Source organism: Phalangium opilio, unplaced genomic scaffold (assembly GCF_054372755.1).
Source record: "Phalangium opilio isolate 3A_F unplaced genomic scaffold, DU_Popi_V2 ptg000017l_1, whole genome shotgun sequence".
Taxonomy (NCBI): domain Eukaryota; kingdom Metazoa; phylum Arthropoda; class Arachnida; order Opiliones; family Phalangiidae; genus Phalangium; species Phalangium opilio.
Genome location: NW_028324151.1, coordinates 4,420,002 through 4,444,480, shown reverse-complemented (window position 1 = coordinate 4,444,480; position 24,479 = coordinate 4,420,002). Strand labels below are relative to the sequence as shown.

The 24,479-nt window shown below is 37.5% G+C and overlaps 5 protein-coding genes across 5 annotated transcripts; all 5 read left to right on the top strand.

Moving 5' to 3' along the window:
* The first annotated feature begins 60 nt into the window (after positions 1-60).
* LOC149702602 (cytochrome P450 4c3-like) lies at positions 61-4,597 on the top strand. The gene is made up of 11 exons (XM_089867134.1): positions 61-480; positions 548-660; positions 736-821; positions 898-1,085; positions 1,510-1,579; positions 1,679-1,805; positions 1,873-2,061; positions 2,122-2,295; positions 2,771-2,837; positions 2,915-3,097; positions 3,829-4,597. Exons 1-11 carry the CDS (start codon positions 294-296, stop codon positions 3,984-3,986), a joined length of 1,542 nt encoding a protein of 513 aa, XP_089723260.1. The 5' UTR covers positions 61-293; the 3' UTR covers positions 3,987-4,597.
* Positions 4,598-6,048: 1,451 nt separating this feature from the next.
* Positions 6,049-16,411, top strand: LOC149702601 (uncharacterized). Its single transcript, XM_089866457.1, has 25 exons — positions 6,049-6,640; positions 6,696-6,914; positions 7,640-7,934; positions 7,997-8,115; positions 8,599-8,766; positions 8,833-8,954; positions 9,044-9,155; positions 9,375-9,914; positions 9,989-10,213; positions 10,283-10,559; positions 10,623-11,255; positions 11,313-11,567; positions 11,629-11,766; positions 11,831-11,932; positions 11,992-13,917; positions 13,976-14,110; positions 14,172-14,303; positions 14,371-14,508; positions 14,654-14,788; positions 14,938-15,072; positions 15,139-15,273; positions 15,342-15,617; positions 15,682-15,903; positions 15,970-16,035; positions 16,110-16,411. The coding sequence occupies exons 2-25, from the start codon at positions 6,759-6,761 to the stop codon at positions 16,391-16,393; spliced, it is 6,726 nt and encodes a 2,241-aa protein (XP_089722583.1). The 5' UTR covers positions 6,049-6,640; positions 6,696-6,758; the 3' UTR covers positions 16,394-16,411.
* Positions 16,412-17,067: 656 nt separating this feature from the next.
* Positions 17,068-18,316, top strand: LOC149702600 (uncharacterized). The gene is made up of 3 exons (XM_089865788.1): positions 17,068-17,357; positions 17,448-17,619; positions 17,693-18,316. Exons 1-3 carry the CDS (start codon positions 17,205-17,207, stop codon positions 18,136-18,138), a joined length of 771 nt encoding a protein of 256 aa, XP_089721914.1. The 5' UTR covers positions 17,068-17,204; the 3' UTR covers positions 18,139-18,316.
* Positions 18,317-19,590: 1,274 nt separating this feature from the next.
* Positions 19,591-20,509, top strand: LOC149702599 (calcium-activated chloride channel regulator family member 3-like). Its single transcript, XM_089867133.1, has 3 exons — positions 19,591-19,854; positions 20,020-20,311; positions 20,373-20,509. Exons 1-3 carry the CDS (start codon positions 19,702-19,704, stop codon positions 20,507-20,509), a joined length of 582 nt encoding a protein of 193 aa, XP_089723259.1. The 5' UTR covers positions 19,591-19,701.
* Positions 20,510-20,555: 46 nt separating this feature from the next.
* Positions 20,556-24,273, top strand: LOC149702598 (calcium-activated chloride channel regulator 1-like). Its single transcript, XM_089866450.1, has 10 exons — positions 20,556-20,714; positions 20,781-20,899; positions 20,962-21,073; positions 21,142-21,363; positions 21,426-21,728; positions 21,782-22,003; positions 22,062-22,338; positions 22,400-22,777; positions 22,841-23,251; positions 23,325-24,273. Exons 1-10 carry the CDS (start codon positions 20,610-20,612, stop codon positions 23,759-23,761), a joined length of 2,586 nt encoding a protein of 861 aa, XP_089722576.1. The 5' UTR covers positions 20,556-20,609; the 3' UTR covers positions 23,762-24,273.
* Positions 24,274-24,479: the final 206 nt, after the last annotated feature.

The following is a 24,479-nucleotide window of genomic DNA, read 5'->3' as shown; positions in this document are numbered from 1 at the left end:
AAAATGGCTGTTCTTTTAATTAAGGTATAATATTATGTTACCCAAACTGTTCCTTTGATAATTGAGAAATCATCTGGATTTAATCTCGTAGCACGTACTGACCCACGGGTAATTTAGTTCCCTTTCGAAGGATTTCGTGAAATAATTGGATATACCTACAGTTTTTGTGTTGAAGCCCTTGAAATCAAATCTTGAGGTTATTCACAATTTCGGTAATAGTGTTTTTGTAACACTTTTAAAAGGTTCTTTTCAATATTATTATTTTATAACGTTTTGTATCTCGAGCCGGAAGGATGCACGACATAATGTATCGCGTTTTCGCACCATTTATTTGCGTTTTTGGTTTCATTAAAGAAACCCTTAAAATTAAAGAATCGTTTAAAACAATACCTGGTATAGAAGGAAACTTTCTACTCTCAACTTTCAAGTTTTTGCAACATTTATTTGCTTTTAGAACGCCGTTTCATAATACTTGCGTTGGTAAGTTATATGTATGATTATGTAAATATTTTTTATAATTCAAATGTTAATATTGAAATTATTTTAGCCGTAGCGGAAGTGTTCCCTGGTTTGAATAAAATTTTCGGAAGTGAGGGTTTATTTAAATTCTGGCTTTTTATCAGTCCAATTGTTCTATTGACAAAAGCGGATACCGTCAAAGTAAGTTTAATTAATTTTAATTTTTAACCACTTGTCCGGTGTCTAATTAACACGAGGTTTAATGTACTGAATTAGTCGTTGTTGAAATGCAAAGAAAACGTTGAAAAATCTATTCAGTATTCTTTTATGAAACTGTGGCTTCGTAACGGATTGCTTACAAGGTATGTAATTGGTTTACAGTTTTTGCAAAATTGCCATGGACGCTTTGTTTACAACATTTCAAATGTTTTCGATCAGTGATGTTAAAACTTGGAGGCGACATAGGAAACTTCTAGCTCCAACGATGTACCCCAAAATCATCGAATCCTACCAAGATATTTTTGAAGAACAATCTTTGACATTAGCTGAGAAATTGTCAAAAACCGCTGGTGAACCCGTAAATTTTTTGCCCCTTGTTAGTTACTGTACCTTGGACATAATTTGTGGTGAGTGGAAACCATTATCTTTAGTTCATTAATCCTTTGTTATGACATTTATAAAAATTCGAAATAGATTGATTTTAGAAGTAGGAATGGAGAACAGAGTAACGTGGGCGCGCGTCAAAGTATCGGACCCCCTTCCCCGGATAGGGGGGTATGAAAGAAGAGGCGGGTCATAGCGACAGAGGTAAAAAGGAATTACGTATTTTTCGCCGTCCCCGTCAGCAACGTCATCAAAATGTAGTTTAAGTGAGCCAATAAGATCATTTAAAGTTTTCGTTAAATGTGGGAGGGAGGGGCTCTATATACTGGGAGTCGGACTGAAGTAAATACGAACCGTTCTCCATTCCTACTTCTAAAATTAAATCTATCCCTGCTGAAACGTTATCGTAAAATTGTGTTTTAATAAATATTAAATTGTGTGTGTTAGAAACGGCAATGGGAATACAGCTTCATGTACAAGAAGAGGAAAATTCAACGTACTTCAAAAGCTTGCACAAGTAAGCTAAATTATCTGTCTGTCTGGGCGTAACGCTCCGATAGTGACTAGTTTGCGAATATTACGAAATATTTATATTCTTAATTTATGTTTTAATTAGGTTATGTTCAATATGCGTCGACAGAATGTCGAGGTGTTGGTTATGGTCTGACAGAATGTTTCTCATGTCGTCACGTGGTAAACTATGGAGGCAAGCCATTACTCATACCAGAAATTTCACCGAGAAAGTAATTAAGTTGTTTCATAAATTCAATAAACAGAATTAGAACTATAAGAAGGTAAATTGTTCTTCAGATTATAAAGGAAAGATTAAAAAGGGTCATATTTCGTCGGGAGTCGTTGAAAAACAATAACATACCTGTGGACATCGGTCAAACCAAACGAAGCTTACCATTTCTGGATTTGGCGTTGGAACTGCATTTGGATAAAAAGTCATTTACGTTGCAGAACGTTCAAGATGAGATTGAAGTCTTTCTACTTGGTGTAAGTTACTTTAAATTTGTTATCTTGGTAGGGTCGATTAATGAAAGTCAATCTTTTCAGGGCCACGACACTACGGCCGTTACTTTAAGTTTTGCCTTATACTTATTGGGCCTACACCAAGACATTCAGAGCAAAGTTTTCGATGAACTGGACTTGGTTTTTGGTTCCGATTTGAGCCTTCCCGTTACTGTAGCAAGTACCAAACAACTTAAGTACATGGAATGCGTCATTAAGGTTCGTTTGAATGTAACATGAATGTCAGAAGTATTTTTTTCTAAGAACTCATTCACGTTACTAAGAATATTGGCGACTGCGTACCTTTAGTCTTTGGTACGTTAGAACACCTTGCAGAGAAAATTAATCAATTAATATTGATTTAAAGTCTGATAAAATGTAACGAGGTCAGCATGGCATTTTAATTTAAAATTTTTAGTTGTAGATTTGATTAGTTTAATAGGAAATTAAATTGATTATGGTAAATAAATGGTCAAAAATGACCGCAATTTGACGGTCACGAGGTTGAGCTTAGAATTTGTAGTATATACATATTCTTAGTAACGTAAATGAATTCCAATCGGAATTAGGTCAAATTTGCTTAAAAATTATGTTCCCTTATGGTAGTTTAATCACTTGGGGGTTTTTGGCTTCAAGGCGATTAAGATTAAAATTAGGTATTCTTATCAGTTTCTCCAATTAATTTCTTGTACAGGAAACCTTGCGTCTTTTCCCTCCGATTCCAGTTATTGGTCGTAAAATCGTTGAGGACTTAACTATAGGTAAATTAATTTGACCTCTTGAATTAATTCAGACACTCGTATTAAGAAATTGCAATCTTCAATTTAAACCAATATAGGTAATAAAAGGATCTTGAAGGGCACGACATGCTGCGTGTTAATCAGCGAAGTTCACCGAGATCCCGAGATTTATCCAGAACCGGAAGTATTTAACCCCGAAAGGTTCTCTCAGAATGGGACCAATCCTCCTTTGGATCCTTTTGCGTTCTTGGCATTTTCCGCCGGACCTAGAGGATGTCCTGGTAAGTTGACGTCACCTCTTCTATAGGCCTCTTCGATGCAACCCTCATTATCGGGACATACAAGGGGGTTGATCCCTTGCCGTCTCTGCGCACTCTTTGAACCCAAAGCGCCTAGAGCGCAGTCGCCGATAAGCGAGATAGAAGGCCCCTATGTCTTTCCCTCTTAGTTAAATCATAAGATATGTTCCATAAGCTGAGAGCTTGTCGTGAAGTTACGTAGGGCAAAGGTTCTTGTAAAGCGACGCCTGGTGAAGCGCTGTCAAAGACTTAGTATGTACAGACTAAATAGGAGCTAGATGGAAGTCCTACAAAATTAATTAACCACCGAGTGTAGGACTTCAATTCTCGCTTGTCATTCTCGAACTAGTTATCTCGAGCTGTAAGTCTCTAGCATTACAAAGTATGGGTAGTGTCATACTTATGGAAGGAACATATCTTATAAACCTATGGATACATCGAAGAGGTTTATTTATCAGTCGAGGGACAAATATGAACCAAAGCATTGTTTTGGAAATTACAACCTTTAAAACATTATATACATATAGTCCCTCGAATGTGACTGTACCACATTTGTTCAATCACTGTTGACGAAAACTACTTTATTTCCGATTAGATATAAAGTTATATATTAGTCCGCCTACACTCTCTCTATTTTGTCAAGTGTGCTTGAACAAAAATTACAAATTATTCTTAAAAAACTTAATTATTTTTACGCCCCCGCCTTCTTGTAGGTTCAAAGTTCGCGATGTTGCAAATGAAAACCATTTTGAGCAACGTTTTAAGACGATTTTCCGTAAGGTCAACTCAACCTCGAGATAAAATCATTTTATCCATGGAAATGGTTCAAAGGCCGATAAATGGAATTAATTTAATATTTAAATCTAGATAAGAGTTAATTTTTATAACAATTGAGTTTAAAAATTCAATGAAAGAGTGCTTTCCCACCTTGACCTCTTTATGCCTTATTCTTCAGTTAAGAAATATCGATGTCTGTTATTTTTTTCTTTTCTCAAATTCCTCAGGGTTGCGGCGGGGCCAATTGAACATTAACCCTTTACGTGTAAAGATTAAACAAACGCGGACCGACCGGTTTTTAAAGCTAATACGTGATATAATAGTTTAATTAGCTATAGAAGAAAACTGTTCTGAAGTCATTAATGCGCTACATCTTAATATAAACCATGTTACTGTTAGCTAACTGCTATATATTGAATTATTTATGATATGTCGGGCCACAGTTTTATGTAGCGTAAGACCTTATATTTATTTTTCTTTTTGGAAATGTCCGTCACCACGAATTTGTGTCTACAGGTGTTATCCTTATCTACCCCTCTTCACTGTGACAGTATCATCACCCTATAATAACAATTCTTTGTGTCACTTCTATAATTTCTCAACGGAATTTTCGTGTATATTTGTTTGTAACAGTGTGTTTCATGGGAATTCAATTTTGAGTCTAAAATGTTCTATATGACATTTGTAATACTGTTTACGAGGTATGATTGGGGGGCTTTACGGTTGACCCCATAAATATAATTGAGAAATTGAAAGACAATTAATTATTGTGAATTTAATTGTTTAGGGCGGCCCATAGAACATTTTAAACTCAAATCGATAATTTTATTAGCTAGCTATATTCTTTTTAATCCCAGTACCAATATTATTGAGTGCAACTCGGTACATAACCGTAATCCTGATGTATTGAGTTTATATTATCTCAATATTCGTTTATGTAAATTTTTTTATAATTAAAAAATGCTTGCGTAATTTAATCTTGTTTTTACCCCTAGCGTGGGAAATTCTTTTTATCAGTAGTTCTAGAGTTACATCCTAGACTGCCAGACGCGGAGTTCGCTCATCTTACGAAGTTCAGAAATCTACAAGAAATTTGACAGTTGGAACTTTGAAGATAAAATGCTGTAAGTCAAAGGTTTGAAGGTTTTTTATTTTAATTAAACAAATTTTAATTCGATACGCCCCTGAAATTATCCTTGCAAAGTGAATCAGATTTCGAGACACGATTATTTAACACGATGAATATTAATTGGCATTCGCCTTCGAATCTTTTAATTGGGGTTGCCATTAAAAAATTTAAAAAAAATTTATTTTAAGAAAATTGCCTCAGTTTCGTGAAATGTGTAATGAATCACTTTTCATATACCATGCTTTCCAAGGTGCTTAGAGACTATAATTGGTTTTTTTTAAATTAAAGATATTAGTAGAATTTCACTAAACTACAATTAATTAACTAACAATTAAGGACGTAACAATAAAATTTAACCTATAATTTCATCCAAAGACCAAGGTCCTAAATTTTGTAGCCTAGCAAAACATTACACCAGAGCCTGTAACTCAATTAACAAGTCAACCATCCATCATTTCTAATTAGGCTTAACTAATTATGTCTTTATACTCCATTCAAACCCCCAAAAATGTCACTTTACATGCAGCCTAGCCATAACTTAGATAATATCATAATTTCGCCGTTTATCAGCGGTATATTAGTTTATTTAAAAAAAATAGGAAATCAGGGTCAGATAGGGTTTTGTGTATTCGTTTTATCTTGTTATCAGTTTGGAAGAGCTATAAACGAAAGATTAAAAAGCGAGGGACGTAACAGACGCTTAAGAAAATCCTCTACATTTTGGCCCAAAATTTACCAAATCTTCAAAATAATAAAAAATTAAAATCAAATCTAACACTTCACTCGAAATTTCATTAAACCTTACCTAAAAAACATCAAAAATCAAATAGAAATCTTTAAAAATATTACACCGTAATTATTGCTAGTGTCCAACACCTCGGGCATTCGGATAAAATAAACCCTTAACATTTGATATTTCAAAAAATTAATAAATAAATTTTTTATGTAGGCCTAGAGTTATAAGAAAGTTAAGTATTGCTTTAGAGCTAACTCCTCAACAATATTGAATCGCCCCAGTAATAAAAAATAAATATCGGAATCTTCTTTGAAATACAAAACTCGATCTGGTAAATAACCCAATTGTCGCCGCGACGTGTTAATCTTTATTACTAATTAAATTTAACCGAAATTAACTTACATTAAAAGTGAAACAAAAAACATCTCAGGGTCTGCGGAAGATAGTATGTCGGTCTTTCGGAAGTTTCGTTCGACTCGTAACCTTCGTTAACCATATTATCTTAACGTAGTTCCGTTTTTCTGGTAATTTTTCTTTTGTCAATAAAACGCCTTGACTTCCCCCGGGAAATTGATAGCAGCAGACTTCCACCCACATGTTCTCGGTAGTGCAGGCGGTGGCATGCAGAAGTGACGTGAACTTAGAAAAATAAGAAGACATTAATTAAATATACTAGCAGATATTACACCTCAAGATGTAACTCATTTCCTTTGGGGTTTTAATATTACGATATCCAATCAAACCGCGCTCACACTTTTGAATGCGTGATTAGCCTAACCAGTTGAGTAACAGGGAAGTTTTGGAAAAAAATTTTCTTAGCTTTCGTTTGTTGGCACGAGTTCATTTCCTTAGAGCGCGGGTTGGTTGTAAAGAAAAACAGTTTGTATGAATTATTTGTGAGGATTTTTTGGCGTACATTTATGGTTTTGGTTTCTTAGAATATATCCTTTCGATGGAGAACTTTGTGTCATTGTAAAATTGAATTGTAGATAACCGCAAAAATGAATTACCAATCGTTAGGTGTGTTAATGTTATTGTGCTGTCAATGGACATTGGCTACCCGTATTCAAGTGTCACCCGAAGGTGGTTATTCGGAGATAATAATAGGTATTGATCAAGATGTGGACGAAGATGAGGATATTGTCAATCATATTAAGGTAAATAAATAATTATTTATTTATTTACATATCTGGGGTACGCAGAAATTAAGGGGGTGTTAATTTTTTGCGATTTCGAGGCGAAAATGTAACTTCTATGACATTTTGACCTAAGGGACACCGTTTTCAAGTTTTGATTGGAGTGTTTTGAGAATGACCCCTTAATTAAATTAGAAACCATTGTCTTTCAGTTTCTTAGTTAACAGATGGATTATTAGCGAGGTAAAATTCCTCAAACATGAAGATTGGTCTAGCTTTTAAAACAAAATCCGCTATACAAGGATTAATATTAGCTGCATGCATTCCTGTTTCAAATGTGTGAAGTTTTTAATTAAGGAATACCCAAATTGTAGCACATGATAGAGACATTATTTAATGTTTCTCTCAACCACGGTTTAAAATATATATTTTTATGTTAAAGTGCCTTTAAATTGGTAAAATATAAGATAGGACGTTTTGATTAATTGCGCTGGTTCAAACCAAAAACCATTTAGACTATTTAACTAAAGGACTTTACAGACGATACAACATTTGACTCAACTAGATGGGTCAAAAAGTTCAGTCAGAAAAAATTCATCAGTGTTCAATTTAAAATTTGGTGATTCAACTTGTCTAGCTTCCGTTCACACGACCCAAGTAGTTTCCTCAACTCAAGTTGACTCATCTAAATGAATCAAAGGCCTTTAGTATATTAGTCAAAATTTCAAAATTTGAATAATTTACAGGAACTACTGACGGAAGCCTCGGAGATTTTGTACGTGGCCACGAAAGGCACTGTCTTTTTCGAAGAAGTGACTATTGCCTTACCATCGACATGGACTCATAAACCCGAGTACGAAAGCTCGTTGAAAAACAACATGAAAGACGCCGATATCGTGGTGGCCTCGTTGGAATACACGGATGAGCCATTGACCATTCAACCAGGAGGATGTGGGGAACAAGGTTTAAACATCCATTTGACGCCCAATTACTTGCGCAACATGAAGGAAAAAAGTAGCATCGCTATTAGCGGAATTCCAGGTTAGAGCTAACATGTTTTTAACTTTATGGTGAATAAAATTTTAATTACCTTAATATTGAAGGTAAAAGGTTCGTTCAAGAATGGGCCAAATTTCGATACGGTGTTTTCGAAGAGTTTGTCACGCAAGAGATGGAGAAAGATAAAAGGTTTAGCAGATACTACGAAGATGACACTGGAAAGGTTAGTGCTAATGTTATCAAGAATACCCATACAGCCAGAAAGGGATAATTGAAGAAGGATGGCATTCTGTGTCCTCTTAATAATTTAGTTATGTAAAATTATTCTTGCTAGGCGATGGAGCCCTTCTTGTTCGCTCTCCCGCTCATCAAACTTCTATTGGGCTAGGGGGAATTCTATAACTCGGCAATCAACCCACAAACCTTGATTGTCTTGACATGGGACAGAAACGCACTAGCGCATGCATGCGCCTTGGCATATAGTTAAGCGCTAATAGAGTAATGACGAGGGAACTATTTATCGTGTATGGGTGATTCGGTTTAGTAACCTTGCTCTAATAAATGTTTAAATGATGTTGGGAGAATCATGTTACAATTATCCCGCTTTGTGGTGGCACACTTCTCTCGAAGAGAAGTATTATATACTTCTGAATAAGGAATCTGGGGGAACTGGTATCATTGTGTCCCATTTTATATATTTATACAGAAAGTACCTTCCATATGCACGGCTAAAATGGGCGAAGAAGTTTTCTACCTTGACAAGCGAGGTCTACCTTGCGACCCTAATGTGAATCCAGTTGGTTGTTACTATCGTATGTACAACGAGTACGTTAGTGAAAATGCTTCCCTGATGTACACTGTCTCATTTGATTCGGTAAGTTTAAGTATTTAAATACTCGAAATAAAAAAACCATTTTCAAAGAAGTAAATCATCCAACAGGTTAATACGTTTTGCGACGACAAAAATCACAACAGGCGTGCTCCTAACAAACATAACATAGTGTGTGGTTACAAGAGTGTTTGGAACGTTATAAGCTCTCATAAGGACTTTAAAACCGTTCCGTAAGTTAATCATTATTATTGTTAATATTAATTAATTGAAATGAGGATAATAAATAACGTAAGGTGTACTTTATTTGTCTTAATTATAGAATTGCCAGCGTTTTTCGACCACGAAATACTGTTCCAAATTTCACTTTCGTCCGAACCATCAAAGATAGTGGCAAAACTGTTCTGATCTTAGACATTTCGGGCAGTATGGGGGTAAGTTTCAATAATCACACAAGCCAGGATTATGATGTTCCAGTATTGACCTTACCTTTGTAAAGGTCATATTATTATTCACTAAAGTTCATAGCTAAATTGTTCTTGGTCTGAATAAATAGAATGATGTCAAAAGGTTGAAATATCGGAAATCATAATCAAAGCTTAAGTTTCTGAATTAGTCAAATTTGGGTCTAACGCTTAATATAAATTACTTAGTTCTTCAATAAAGCTCCAATTAAGTTACTGCACCAAACTGCTACCAGTCACATCCTCGAATCTGTCCCAGACGGTAGTCAATTAGGTATTGTTGTATTCGGGACTAACTCCAAGACAACACACCCCATGACCAAAGTGGACAACTCTACCCGTAAAACATTAGCCGCGGCCATTCCCACTGAGGCGAATGGAGGCGGTACCGCAATTGGTAAAGGCTTATTGGAGGGACTTGAAGTTCTTAAACGGTCTGGAGTGGTTGAAGGAGGGGTCTTGTTACTGATCACGGACGGTGAAGAAAACGAAGACCCGAGAATTGCCGACGTAAGGGAGACACTTTTGGAGGAAAGGGTGGTAATCTCGGTCATTGCTTACGGAGACAAGGCCGATAAAAAGTTAGAGTCGTTAGCCTTGGAAACAGGTGGCCGGGCGAGTTTCTTTCGCGATATTACCAATGCTGAAACGGCCAATACACAGCAACTCAACGATATGTTGTTACAAGCCAGTACGGCTCAAGCCGACGTTAAGTTTGAACCAGTTAGAGTAAGTCGTTTAATTTCAGTCAAAACTTGCAGAGAAATGTTTTAAGCGACCCTAATTCTAAGATAATATTTTAGGTGAAGAGCAGCGGTTTCATTTTGCACACCCAAGAAACGAAAGACATAGTGATTCTTGACCACGAGCTGGGAAAGAACACTGTCTTTTATTTCGCATGGACCCGCGACGTCTCACCAGAAATAGAACTTATCAGTCCTTCCGGTATCCACTACAATTGGCAGAGTCAAGGGACCTTTTACGCAAAAGAAAAAAATAAAATTCGATACAAATTCCCGGATGCCGAAGTTAGTGAACATTCAGTTAAAGCGACCAGCTTTTTATTATAATCTGAACTTACGACTTTCAACTCACAGACGGGATCTTGGACTGTCGTAATTCGCAAAAGACTCGACGAAAATCCCGACATTACCTTCACTTTAGTCTCAGAACCAAAAGATCCTCGAAAACAACCAGTTAGAGTTAAGAGTTGGATGAGTAGTGTCGAGATTGACCCTGTGGCCAATCAGAGCTTCGCCCGGATTTATGCCAAGGTCACCAAGAGTGATGTGCCTGTTTTAAACGCTACTGTAGTGGCGATCATATCGGGACCAGGAAGCAGCAAGAAAATACGACTATCTGACGATGGAAAAGGTACAATATTGTTCTGAATCTGATGACAAAGAATTAAAGTTAGGTTAAATTTCCTTCTTGCAGGAGAGGATACCACTGAGGATGATGGTCTCTACACAGGGGCAGCAACTGTGAGTACTTTTACGGGTAACGGTCGATACACTGTCCGAGCACGAGTGTCTGGCAGCAAAAGAGGCGCCAGTTTGAAACTCCGTCGAAAGTACAAAACACGTAGGACCAAGAGTGGTAAACGACCAAAAAGGTCTTCCGACGTCGCCTTTGAATGGTTGGTAGCGGGAGGCGATGATGATGATGAAAACGAAGAAAATCCTGTTGAAACCAATCGATCCGAGCGAGATGGTGACGTGACTCGAGAATTCAGCCTTCCAGATGATTCGCCTGACGATGAAACCGATGTGATTACAACGGTTCAACCACTAGAAACGGATGAGAATGGTGATGAAATAGTTCCCGGATCTGATGAAGATGTTGACGAAGATTATGATGAAATAATTGAAGAAGAATTTATTGGACCATTTGAAAGAGACGAAGAGGCTGGTACGATTGTCGTTAGTAATTGGACACCTAATATCAAAGACACAGTGAAACCCAGTAGGGTTAGTGATTTGAGTTTAACGAATGATACGTGGGATGGTGACGCCAAAAGGGTGACCTTGTCTTGGACTGAATCCGGAGATGATTTAACTAATGAAATTGGTGAGTTAATTAAACTAAATTTTTCGTCCTAAAACTTACAAAGTTATTTTAAAAAAGCTACCAGCATTGAAATGAGAATGTCCAACGTTATCGACGACCTTATTGATCATTTTGACAATCAATCACTTAAAATTGATTTTCTGGATGGTGATTTGGTTCCTGGTAACCCTGGTGAGGTTAAAATGGTGAACCTATTGATTTCTGCTAATGTTCCGAACGTTCGGAACTACTTGGCAATAAGATATATTGACGAGGCTGGAAATAAGGGTGATGTGTCCAACATTGTTACTGTGTCTTTCGTAAAACCGTTGGGTAATTACAATTTTAGAAGAAGAAACGTAAAGAAATTTAATTAAAAGTTGTGTAATTATAGATATTTGTCAAAGAGAAGGGGACAACAAATGTGCAGATCTAAATGGATTTTGTGTCTTAGACACTTTAAAATCATCGGGTTATATTTGTAACTGCTCCTATGGGATACCTTTACAAAACGAGGGTGAAATTTGTACAGGTGAATGAATTATTTTAGTTAAATAAAAAGTGAGTAAGAACTAAAGTATAATATTATTTTAAAGACATTTGCACAGCTAAAGGAAAACACCTTTGTTCAAATTCTGATGCAGATTGCGTAGTAGACGAACCTGAAAATATAACTTTTAGTTGTATCCCTCGAAAAGGTACAGGTCAATCATATTGTTTTTGCAATTAATAAAATTTATGTCAAAATTAATTGTAGATTCATGTGAGTTGGGTGGCGATGTTGCCTGCGCTGTTTTTGGAGCAAATTGCGCCGTGGACCAGTCTGATAAATCTCAGTTTCATTGCGTATGTCCCGAGGGACAATCTAAAAATAATGACGGTGCATGCGTTGACGCTTGCGAATTAATTGGTAACCAAGAGTGTTCTCAAGTCAACGCTCTTTGCAACCTTAATCAAACTGACAACTCAACATACGTTTGCGAGTGTCCAGTCGGTTTGACATTCGACGTGGACGGTATATGTTCGGACATTTGCGTAACAAAAGGCCGAGAGATATGCGAAAATCGTCATGCTATTTGCGCCGTGGACGAGATGGACAATGGTACTTTCACTTGTCTATGTCCTGCTGGTTTATCTTTCAACGATGATGATAGATGCTCCAACATTTGTGAACTAAAAGGCGATAGTCACTGCGCGACATTAAGAGCTAACTGCCACGTAAATGACGAGGATAATTCAACCTTTACTTGTTTGTGTTCATCTGAGCTTACGTTTAACGACGAAGGTAAATGCGTGGATTCTTGCGAGCTGATTGGTGATAATCACTGCGCAACATTACGAGCCAGCTGTGCCTTAAACGAAGAAGACAATTCAACGTTCACGTGCCAATGTCTCGAAGGGCTTGAGCCTGATATGGACGGCATGTGTTTGGATGGCTGTGAAATTGCTGGTGATGAAATCTGCTCTACTAAGAACGCCACTTGCATTTTGAACAGCGAGGACAAGAGCGACTTTAGTTGCCAGTGTCCCATCGGACTCTTCGAAGACGACAACCAAATTTGCGTCGATATCTGCACACTCAAGGGAGACACATCCTGCTCGGAGTTCAAAGCCGAATGCGTCATATCGGACCAGGACAATTCTACATTTTATTGCAAGTGTCCAAAAGGCTTCTACGAAAATTCTGATGGTATTTGCGGTGACATTTGTGAATTGAAAGGTGACAGTGAATGTCAAAGTCGTAAAGCAGAATGCCGTGTTAATCAAACTGATACTTCAACCTTTTACTGTGAGTGTCCATCCGGACTATTTGAAGATGAAAACCGAATTTGTGGTGATATTTGTCGCGTGAAAGGTGACAGTGAATGCCAGGATTTTAGAGCAGAATGCCGTGTTGATGAAACTGACAACTCAACCTATTACTGCGAATGTCCCGCTGGGCTGTTTGAAGATGAAAACCAAACATGCGGTGATATTTGTCGAGTGAAAGGTGACAGTGAATGCCAGGATCGCAAAGCTGAATGCCGTGTTAATAAAACTGATAACTCAACCTATTACTGCGAGTGTCCCGTTGGGCTGTTCGAAGATGATACCCAAACATGCGAAAATATTTGTAGAACAATGGGAGATAATGCCTGCTCAGAGCTTAAGGCCGAATGCGTCGTATCGAGTCAGGAAAATACTACATTTTACTGCGAATGCTCAGCTGGTTACTATGAAAATCAGGATGGCATTTGCGGCGACATTTGCGAAGCGAAAGGGGATATTGAATGTCAGAATCTTAATGCAGAATGTCACGTTAATGAAACTAATAACTCAACGTACTATTGTCAATGTCCCATTGGTTTGTTCCCTGATTCCGATTCGAAGTGCGTCGATATATGCGAAATCGAAGGAAATAATAATTGTTCCGACATTAAAGCCGTTTGCGTCCCCAAATCTTCCGATAACAGTACTTATAAATGTGAGTGTTACCCGGGATTGGTCTTAAGTGAAAACGGTAAATGCGAGGACGTTTGCGAACGAGAGGGGAAGGAAATATGCGCCAAAAATAACGCGCATTGTGTTCTGGATATTAGTTGCGAATGCACGGACATTTTTTGTTCTATGTCTCAAGATAGTTCCAAATACACTTGCAAATGTAATGAAGGATTCACGATGGATGACAACGGAGTTTGCGCGGGTATATATTACTAGATTTCTACGGTCCTGAACCATTTAATTAAGTATTAATCTCTTAGATGCATGCACGATTAAGGGTAACGATATCTGCAACAAGTCTAATGCAATCTGCGAAGTCAAGTCTGATGACCCATCATCATTTTCTTGTGTATGTCCCACCGGTCTGGAAAAGAATGAGGAAGATATTTGTTCGGGTATGTTTAGTTGTTAACCTATAATCTTTGATGGTGATATTTTATCCTGGAATTAATGTAGATACTTGCGAATTGTTGGGTAACGAAATTTGTAGCGAAAAGAACGCAGTTTGCATTTTGGGGGTTGAACCATCAACTTTCAAGTGCGAATGTCCTGATGGTCTGCTATTAGATGCTGATGGCCTGTGTTTTGGTATGGTTGAGGCGAAAAAACTTATAATTTAAAATTTTTTTTATGAATAACGTGTTTTGTTGCTTAGATGTTTGTGTTGTTAATGGAAGTAAAGAGTGTTCAAAATTGAACGCTACCTGCGTAATAGACGAGTCTAACCCTTTATTGTATGACTGTCAATGTACCGACGGATACTCCAAATCTAAAACCACTGGTTCTTGTGTTGGTAAGTTTCACATAACTTTACAATGTGTCTTAGCTTATTGAGGTCAATAGGGTTCATACGTTGAAGCGACACGATGACACTTGGAGATGTGCGACGAGATTATACCATACACCAATATTGATTAAATTTTGATAAATTTCCATAGATGTTTGCCAAAGTACTGGCGATGAAGTCTGCGCACTTTTGAACGCCGTATGTACTGTAAGCCCGAATGAGGTTTCAACTTACAGTTGCAACTGCCCTGCCAATACATATCCGGATAGCAAGGGAGTTTGTGTTGGTAAGACTTCAAGCGTTTGATAACGTACTGAAAGCTTAGGTGTACGAATACTCAATGTTAAATCTCATAAAATAGAAAAGTAGCGTTGATCAAGTGCCCCTGAACATGAACATGATTTTATATTTATTTATTTTTTCCATCTCTACCAGACGCGTGCGCAGCTAGAGGTTTTAAAGAATGCGCTGTCCAAAACGCCAAGTGCGTATTGGATAATACGAACAAAAACGGGTTCACGTGCGATTGTCCGATTGGTCTATTTCGAGATAGAAATGGCGCATGTGCAGGTACATCGGTTAAATATACTTAAAATGCATTATTTACAACAAAAAATTAACTGACACTCGTAACAGATATATGCCAAGCAAAGGGCAAAGAAATTTGCGAGCGAAAGAAAGCCTTTTGCGAAATTAATCCGTCAAACCCTACAGTTTATTCTTGCAAATGTCGACCTCCATTTTCACCATTACCCAATGGAAAATGCACGAGTATGATTGTATAAAACCATCAGATTTGTAAAATTTAAAAAGTAACGAAAGAAAATCTGAACCTTCAGATAAAGACGTAGATGTAAGGATATACGACAAAAACCAGACGGTTTTGCAAGGACAGAAGGTGATCTTTAGATGTCGGGATGAGGGTAAGAGGAGACTTGAGGTGAAATGGGCCCGTAAGGATGGCCGCGCTTTACCATCACTCACCAGCGATCATCAGGGAGAGTTAACCATTAGATATGCCCAACCACATGATAGTGGCATTTATATCTGTCACGTGGTCGGCGCTCCGAACCGTAAAGGGTACAAAAAGAGAGCCAAACTACGCGTCCTTCCTGGTAACTTCTTATCATGTCTCATTTTTCAACTGACATTATCATAACATGTTTGTATTTTGGTTAGTTTCCTGTCCACCCAACACTTTTCAGTGTCGTAGTGCCAAATGTATCAATCGCAATCTACGCTGTAATGGTCGTAAAGATTGTCCCGGTTCTGATAACTCTGACGAACTGTATTGTCCTTGGACATCAGTAAGGCCTATCAAGCCCGTCACACCAGTTAACAGAGAAAGAATCACCACAACACCGTCCCCTTTTACACCATATAAATACGCTCCTCTTATGGGTAAAACCTCAAATCCCTGGCCATAAATAGGCTTAATTAATAACTAATCTCGTCTCCATTCTGCAGATGACCCCAATAGAGTCTCCAATGTGAATATAAAGGTTTATGATGGTGAACAATCCATAATTCAGGGTTAGTTCTTGATTGGTAAAAAATTAGATTAAAAATATTAAACTTAATTGGTTTTTGCCTGTATAAATGTCAAGGAGGTAACGCCATTTTCCGATGTCGAGACGAAGGTCCAAAAAGATATCAAGTTCAATGGTTAAGGGCAGATGGAGACCCAATGACCACGAGGGCTAATATAGAAGGCGGAAGGCTTAAGATTGTGGATGTCCAGCCCAGTGATGCTGGTTCATATATTTGTAAAGCCGTAGGGGCATCGCAATTGGACAGTGAAGCTAGTCAAACTGCGGTTCTAAAAGTGGAACCCTGCCAAGGATACTTTTGTTCAGTTGTGAGACGATTTAAACGATTCATTGGAAATTAAATACTTTTATTTCAAATTGATCACTAGTATCATTTATTTCCCCAAAACGTTCCTTTTATAAACTAATCGGTGACGACGAATGGGGGTAAACATGTAGAAGAAATGTTTTTTTAGTCAAAGGAACCCCCTATTTTTGGGGATGAAATTCAGGCCCAGGGGGCACCTAAATTTTAGCCTACGTGAAAAAAAAATTTCGGTGCCACTGAAACCAATTGACTCGATCATAACCTTCCAATATCATCATGATCTTATTTGATCAATGTATGCTAACTAAGTCGATAGGTTAAAATACAATTGTTTTACATACTTGTCTTAAAAGAACAATTTCGACTACTTATTCAACATCCCGTATACCTTTACCTCTTTTTATGAATTATATCGTCAGCGATATAATTATTAAAACCTTTGGCTAGACTTATAGTCACTATCTGTGATAAGAAATAGATATTTTATGTATGGGAAAAAACTATTTTCCGTATTGCAAAGACGCCGCTGTACAGATAATAAATATTAGTTGCTATTGCGGGCGTATGTAATAGAGAGTTATAGATATGGACTAAAACCCGATTAAAAGAACTTTTACTACCTTAGAGGTAAGATATTTACTCGAGATAGACGCCCTCGCACTCGTGCTCTACAATTTTAATTTTGCAAAATATACTTAACGCAAAGAACATGACAAAGACGTTTTAGCGCAACAAACTTAATTACACTTTCTTAAACTCTCTAGAATTGCGTTTGAAGTTTATCTGATAATTTGCTACTTCATTTTCGATTACTAAAACTAAATTAATTTGTTGCTAATAGAGCCATGAATGTGGTGATTTTTCTAACGCTCCTTTTGGGTCTCTCACTGGTACATTCGGAAATTATTTCACTTCCGGAAGATGGTGGATATTCAAATATTGCCGTGACTATCGGAAACGAAGTTGAGGATGATGAAAGCATGTTGACAGCAAAAACGGTAATTTATTAGAAAGGGAAATTGAATTTTCTTAATTTTCCATTGATATCTTGGTGATTGTCATACTTTTTCTCCTATTGTCTCTTGTAGGACCTTCAGACCAACGTTTCCTCCAATATAGTTTCTGTTCTGCTGAAAAAGGATGACACACCACCGGCAACTGTAGTTGACCTGACTATTTCAAACGTAAGCAGAGACGATGAAGGATTTAACTTCACCTTGCGCTGGACAGCGGCTGGTGATGATTTGTGGGAGGGAACAGGTAAGCGCAACTTAATCCAAATTACAATTATCAAGTAGCCTAAAGTACTTAACCTCCATGGTGTTTTTCTCAGCCGATTTGTTGGACTTACGCGTGTCCTCTCAACAAGACAATCTCATTGTTAATTTCACCGAACAGACGAAGATAAACGCAGATTCCCTTCTTAAAGGTAGTTTATTGCCAGTGGAAGGTGGTACGCAAATGGAAATATCTCTGCCACTTTCCAAGGATTTATTTCAAAATGTGACTCAACTTTACTTTGGACTTAAGTACTTTGATGAGGAAGGAAATGAAGGGAATGTGTCTAATATAGTTCAATTTGAACTGAACTCGATCGCGTATTCGGAGGGGGAGAGTCGGGAGATCAAGAACAGTCAGATGAAGCGAGAGGGGCAGACAATCACGATTGGTGTTATCATAACGATAGTGTTTATGTTAGGTGTACTTGCTGGATTGTTTTACTTTCTTAAACGTAACCATGATTATAAACGGGTGACCATGTACAAATCAAATGCTTAGATATCATCATAAGTTTATAAGTGATATGTTCCATAAATATGACACTACCTATACTTCGTAATGCTAGAGACTTACAGCTCAAGCTAGTTCGAGAACGTCACGCGGTTTTGCAGTCCATCTATACCTATTTAGTCAGTTCTAAACCTTTGCCAGCGTCTCACCAGAATCTATTATACGTTTCACCTACGTCACTTCATGACAAGTTCTTATTAACCAGTGACAAACTTATGGAACATATCTTATGATTATATCTACATATATTAAATCCCAGTTTTTCCTTCCAATGGTTTTAACCTCCTGAAACACACAGTTTTATGTGAATTCTCTTTGAATTTGTCAAATTCTGAATGAATAAACTGAATTTTTACAGTTTTTACTGAATTCGCATAAATGTTTAAGGAATTCGTGAGCATATTTTAATAAATCGTCTGAAGTTGTGAGATTCACTTGAAATTATAATACTTCATCATATAAGCCTTGAGCCACTCCCTATTATATTATAAAGACTTCGTGAAAATCTATAAGTTATTGAAGTTAAATATTTTAGAATTTTTTGGGGGGGGGGGGGAATTCCCTTGAATCATACTTGAATGCAAAGGGATATTGTTGAATTCAATTCACAGAAACTATGGGTTAAAATGCTATGTTTTCAAAATGTCTTAAAAACCCTTTCGGCTATTTTTTTTTTCAACAAGCCGTATACCCTTACCTTTTTTTTATGAATCTAATTTAGAACTATATAAGATTTTTTATCGTCAATTCCCTTTGGCTAGACTTAAAGTATAGTCAGTATCTGTGATAAGAAATAGATATTATATTTATCTGGTTGTACTCGTAACTATTTTCCTTTATTATAAAGACACCGGTGTACAGATAATGAATAATAGTTGTCAGCGTATGCATTACTTGCGTAGGTGTACCATAAATAGAGAGTTTAAGAAAATTACAACAAAAAATGTGCACAAAAACGTCTCCTATCCCAGACGTAACTAAGTTCTTAAATTTTAGTTTTAAATAATTTTTTAGACAAATACGTAACTAAAACTAAAAAGTTAATTACAGTGGGGAGCGTATAATGTGCCAGACGATTTCAGTACAAGTTTTTGTTTCAGTTTCTTAAACCCTCTAGTCTAAAATCACGTTTTGAACTTTAACTGATAACTTGACAGCCTTTAAAATTTATAAAGCGTTCTTTATCAGTCTTAAAGAAGGTATTCGATATTCAAATTGCAATAAATTAACGTCCGCAGTTCCTAAATGTCTTAATATCAAAATTCAACGCGGCGGCATTAAAGACCTTACTTGTTTAATTAAATTCGTAACCATTGCGTAACAGTTAGTAACGTTAAAGTAATTACCCGTCAGGCTCTTCAAAGGTTTTACTTTAAAATTGCCTCGCTAGAAGGAAATGACACACGAAACGTGATACTTATTCATCAAATTAGAAGGCAACCTTGATAAAAGACCGGTCTTTAGTTTCGATAACTAAAACCGAAGGGATAATTTAAAACGGAGCCGAGTAGTGGAAATAAAACTCTAGATTAATTGGCAGCTAATAGAGACATGAATGCGGTGATCTTTACAACATTCGTTTTGTGCCTGTCACTGGGGAATTCGGCAATTATATCAGTATCTATAGATGGTGGATATTCAAATATTGTCGTGGCTATCGGAAAAGAAGTTGACGAAGATGATAGATTGTTGACAGCAATTACGGTAATCATTTTTGTTCTTTAATATTTTGATTGGAATTTGAAAGAGTTTTTTTTTTCACGAAAAAATATAGTTTTAGTGTGGCAAAGAAAAAAATGGACAAGTGGCATAATTTTTCATTCATATTTATGTAATTGTCATGTTTTTTTCTTGTATTGTCATTTGTAGGAACTTCTGACCAACGCTTCTTCCTTTTTGTACACTGCAACCAAGGGGACAGTTTACTTTGAACAAGTAACTGTGGTTATTCCATCATCATGGTCACCTAAGTCGCAATACGCGGCAACTCTGAAGGATTACTCCGAGGATGGCCATGTGATCATAACCGATAAAGAAAACGACGAACCATTAACCGTTCAACCAGGAGATTGCGGTGAACCCGGTGAAAGAATCGAATTGACCCCCAATTACTTGCTCAATATGAACGACCCCTATTATATAAGCCTCAACGGTCATCCTCGTAAGTACACCGACATGTTTATGCTATAAAAAAATCAATCTGAATTATCTTTCAATTGCAGATAAAAGGTTCGTCAAAGAATGGGCAAAGTTCAGGTACGGGGTCTTTGACGAGAGCGTTACTCCTAAAGCTGCGAGAGATGATTCGCGTTTAAAAACCTACTATATAGATGAAGGAAATGTAAGATTGTCTAATTAAATATACATATATATTTCTAATGATGATTTGAGCCATGTAGATTCATCCCTCGACATGTACCAAAGACATTGGTTCAGTGGGTGACTTCCTGGCACAGAATATGCCATGTGATCCATCCAAGGAGAAGAATTGCGTATACAAGATACTTGATAGCATTTACGTCACTGATGAAGCCTCAATCATGTACTCCACCGCGTACGATTCGGTAAGTACTTATAGTTCACCAAAGTACTTCGAAAAAGGTATGAGAATGTAAAATTATTTGGAGTAGATAAACTCCTTCTGCAACGAAACCCAACACAACAAGAAAGCGGATAATCTGCATAAATTGAAGTGTCAATTTAAAAGTACTTGGGAGGTTATCACTAGCCACGACGACTTTAAGAATGAGTATATTTTCACAACATTATATAATTAGAATAAATTTTGACACTGTATTACTTATTTTATAGAGTACCCCCTTCAGTAGTTCCAAGAGATACGATACCAAAATTCCGTTTCTTGCGCGCAGTAAAATCTAGCGGGAAAACCGTAATGGTGCTTGACATATCAGGAAGCATGCAGGTAAGATGCCTAATCCGTAAAATCATCTTCGATCCTTGAAAAAATTTAAGGTGTGTTAAATTTTACAGGGGGTTCCTATACAACTACTACATCGTTCCACAACGAGACATGTCTTGAAATTTGCTCCGGATGGTAGCGAGTTGGGTATTGTTGTTTTTAGTAATAACGCCATAATTAAGCAAAGGATGACCAAAGTTACCAATGCAACGAGAGGAGCTATAGCTAGTCAGTTACCTAGTCAAGTCGGAGGTGCTACTGCTATTGGAAGAGGGTTACAAACAGGCCTGGAGGTACGGGATACTTTGAGATTTGGAGTTTTCATAATGTAAAAGAAAAACTTAATGCGTTTTAGGTTCTTCTGTCGTCGGATGTTGCGGAAGGTGGGGTGATACTTTTGGTCACGGACGGAGAAGAGAATGTAGAGCCATCCATTGAATCTGTATTACCCAGTATCATTCGGAAAGGGGTTGTGGTGAATGTCATAGCGTATGGCACTAATGCCTCGGAAAAGTTGGAGAAAGTGGCTCTTATGACTGGTGGAACCGCTACAATTTTCAAAGACATAAAAAGCGCCGAAGCAAATGTGGACGAGCTGGCTTTCAAGATTTTGGAAGCTACCGCTTCCCAAGCCGACATTGAATTTAAACCTCAGAAGGTATGGCCACATATTTCATTTCAAACACGAAGTACTTAAGTAATATTCTTCAGGTGAAATCCGAGAAATTGGTATTCAGAGATTCCGAAGAACTGACTTTGGACGTTCCGTTAGATTCAGACCTTGGAAAGAATACCGTTTTTAGCTTCAGTTGGAATTACAATGTCCGGCCTGATATACAACTGGTCAGTCCGACTGGGAAACAATTCGATCGGTTCAGCGATAAATTCTCCGGCACTGAAAAGCACGTGGAATATAAATTTGAAACTGCCGAGGTATAGTGATACCATTATGTTTGAAGTACATTTTATCTCACAGTGATAATTATCGTAGACTGGCATTTGGAAAATCATTGTTCGCAAGCAACCCACGGAAAACGTTGATATTTCATTACTTTTGGTATCAGCACCCGCCGATTCCAAAGTGAAACCTGTGATAGTTAAGGCGTTTTTGAACGGTTTTGATGTTGATTTTGCTCGAAAGAAAACTATTGTCAAAGCTTACGCCGAAATATATAAAGCAAAACAACACGTTCTCGGATGTGTTGTTACGGGGTTGTTTAACGGACCCGATGACACAATAGAGATTCCTTTGACGGATGATGGCAAGGGTAAGTATAACTCGACGAGGCTCTTTCTAAATCTAATTACTTCATAAATATATTGCTTCAGGGGGAGACAGTATTGCGGATGATGGTTTTTACACTGGTGTTTTAACCGAATTCAACGCCAATGGGCGTTACTTGTTTACTGCCAAAGTTTTTGGAGGGTCAGATGTAAGAATTAGAAAAGAACACAAAATCGGCAAAAGATCAATAGATTCAACCGACGATGTCCAAGACTATGACATGGTACCAATGCACTCCATGTTTGAACGGTTGTCCGAAGGGGGCGTCATTGTGGTTCGTAACTGGTCCCCTAATCTACCGGATACAACCAAACCAGCTAGAGTTGTAGATTTAGACGTGAAAAATTCCTCATTCCTACGTGGTGTCAGAACAGTGTCTTTGACTTGGACGGCATCCGGAGATGATTTCTTTAGTGGAAACGGTAGGTGAACGGGCTCTTCGAATTCGATTGAAACGTCGCTTTAAATTAGTATAAATATTTCAGCGAGCCGTCTCGAAATTGCATTGTCCGTCAACCATGATAGCCTATTTGAAAATTTTGAGGATCAGTGGAAGGCGAATATTTCATACCTTCTCGAGGGTAGTATCTCTCCCACGGAAGGTGGTGTCCAAACGGCAGCGACTCTCCTTATTCCGGAAGAACTATTTGTTGAGAGAGGTGATAACGCAACGTCAACTGCCGCGATACAACAGGTTTTCATCGCGTTGAGGTACATTGACGAAGCCAAGAACGAGGGAGACATATCCAATATAGTTTCTGTTCTGCTGATAAAAGATGTAACACCACCGGCAACTGTAGTTGACCTGACTATTTCCAACGTAACCAGAGACGATGAGGGGTTTAACTTCACCTTGAGCTGGACTGCGGCTGGTGACGATTTGTGGGAGGGGATAGGTAAGGCCAACTTATTCCAAATTACAATTGTCAAGTACCCTGAAGTACTTAACCTCCATGATGTTTTTCTCAGCCGATTTGTTGGAGTTACGCGTGTCCTCTCTACAAGACGACCTCAGTCTTCATTTCACCGAACAGACCAAGATAAACGCACAGTCCCTTCTTAACGGTACTTTATTGCCAGTGGAAGGCGGTACGCAAATGGAAATATCTCTGTCACTTCCCAAGGATTCATTTCAAAATGTGACTCATCTTTACTTTGGACTTAAGTACTTTGATGAGGAAGGAAATGAAGGGAACGTGTCTAATATAGTTCAATTTGAACTGAACCCGATCGCGTTTTCGGAGGGGGAGATGAAGAAGGGTCGGATGAAGCGAGAGACGCACGTTATCATAATTGGTGTTATCATTGCCATGCTTTTTATACTGGGTGTTCTTTCCGGCTTGTTTTACTTTTTAAAACGTAGCAAGCCATACCAACTGGTGACAATGTACAAATCAAATATATAGGCATAAGTCGATAATATAATGTAATGTAATGAATAGGTAGTACAACAAAATTTTACCTATTGTTGATTGATTATATTATTGGTTTAATTAAGGTAGCTAATAGACTGGTTTGAAAAATAGCAGCGAAGAATTTATAAATCTTGTGCCTTCATTTCTCCCATGTTAATTTTTGTTTGTGCCTTCATTTCTCCCATGTTAATTTTTGTTTGTGCCTTCATTTCTCCCATGTTGATTTTTGTTTGTGCCATCATTTCTCCCGTGTTTAATTTTTGTTTGAATTCGACGCGCGCATTGCGCAATGATTTTCCTAGCATCCCCCCTCCCCCCCTAAAAATTCAGGAGGACATTTTTAGAAGGTTCCTACACTTGTGTCTATTCCTTCATTGGATTTTACCAAAAACGGATTTATGTAAGAAGAACGTTGAACGTAGCAAATTCACTACCCATCCTCGCATACTTTATTGAGAAACTTCGTCTGCTTATATTTTGACTCCACCCACAAATTCTGTATATATAGCTACTTCTAGAGATCGAAATTTGTGGGTGGAGTCAAAATTTAAGCAGACGAAGTTTCTCAATAAAGTATGCGAGGATGGTACTAGAGGCTAAAGCTACGATCTGACGTTCTTAGTACATAAATCAGTTTTTTGATTTTACCAAGAAATAATTTTATTCCCAGCTTATTCCCAGTGAAATTAGTTTTGCCTAATTGACGGAA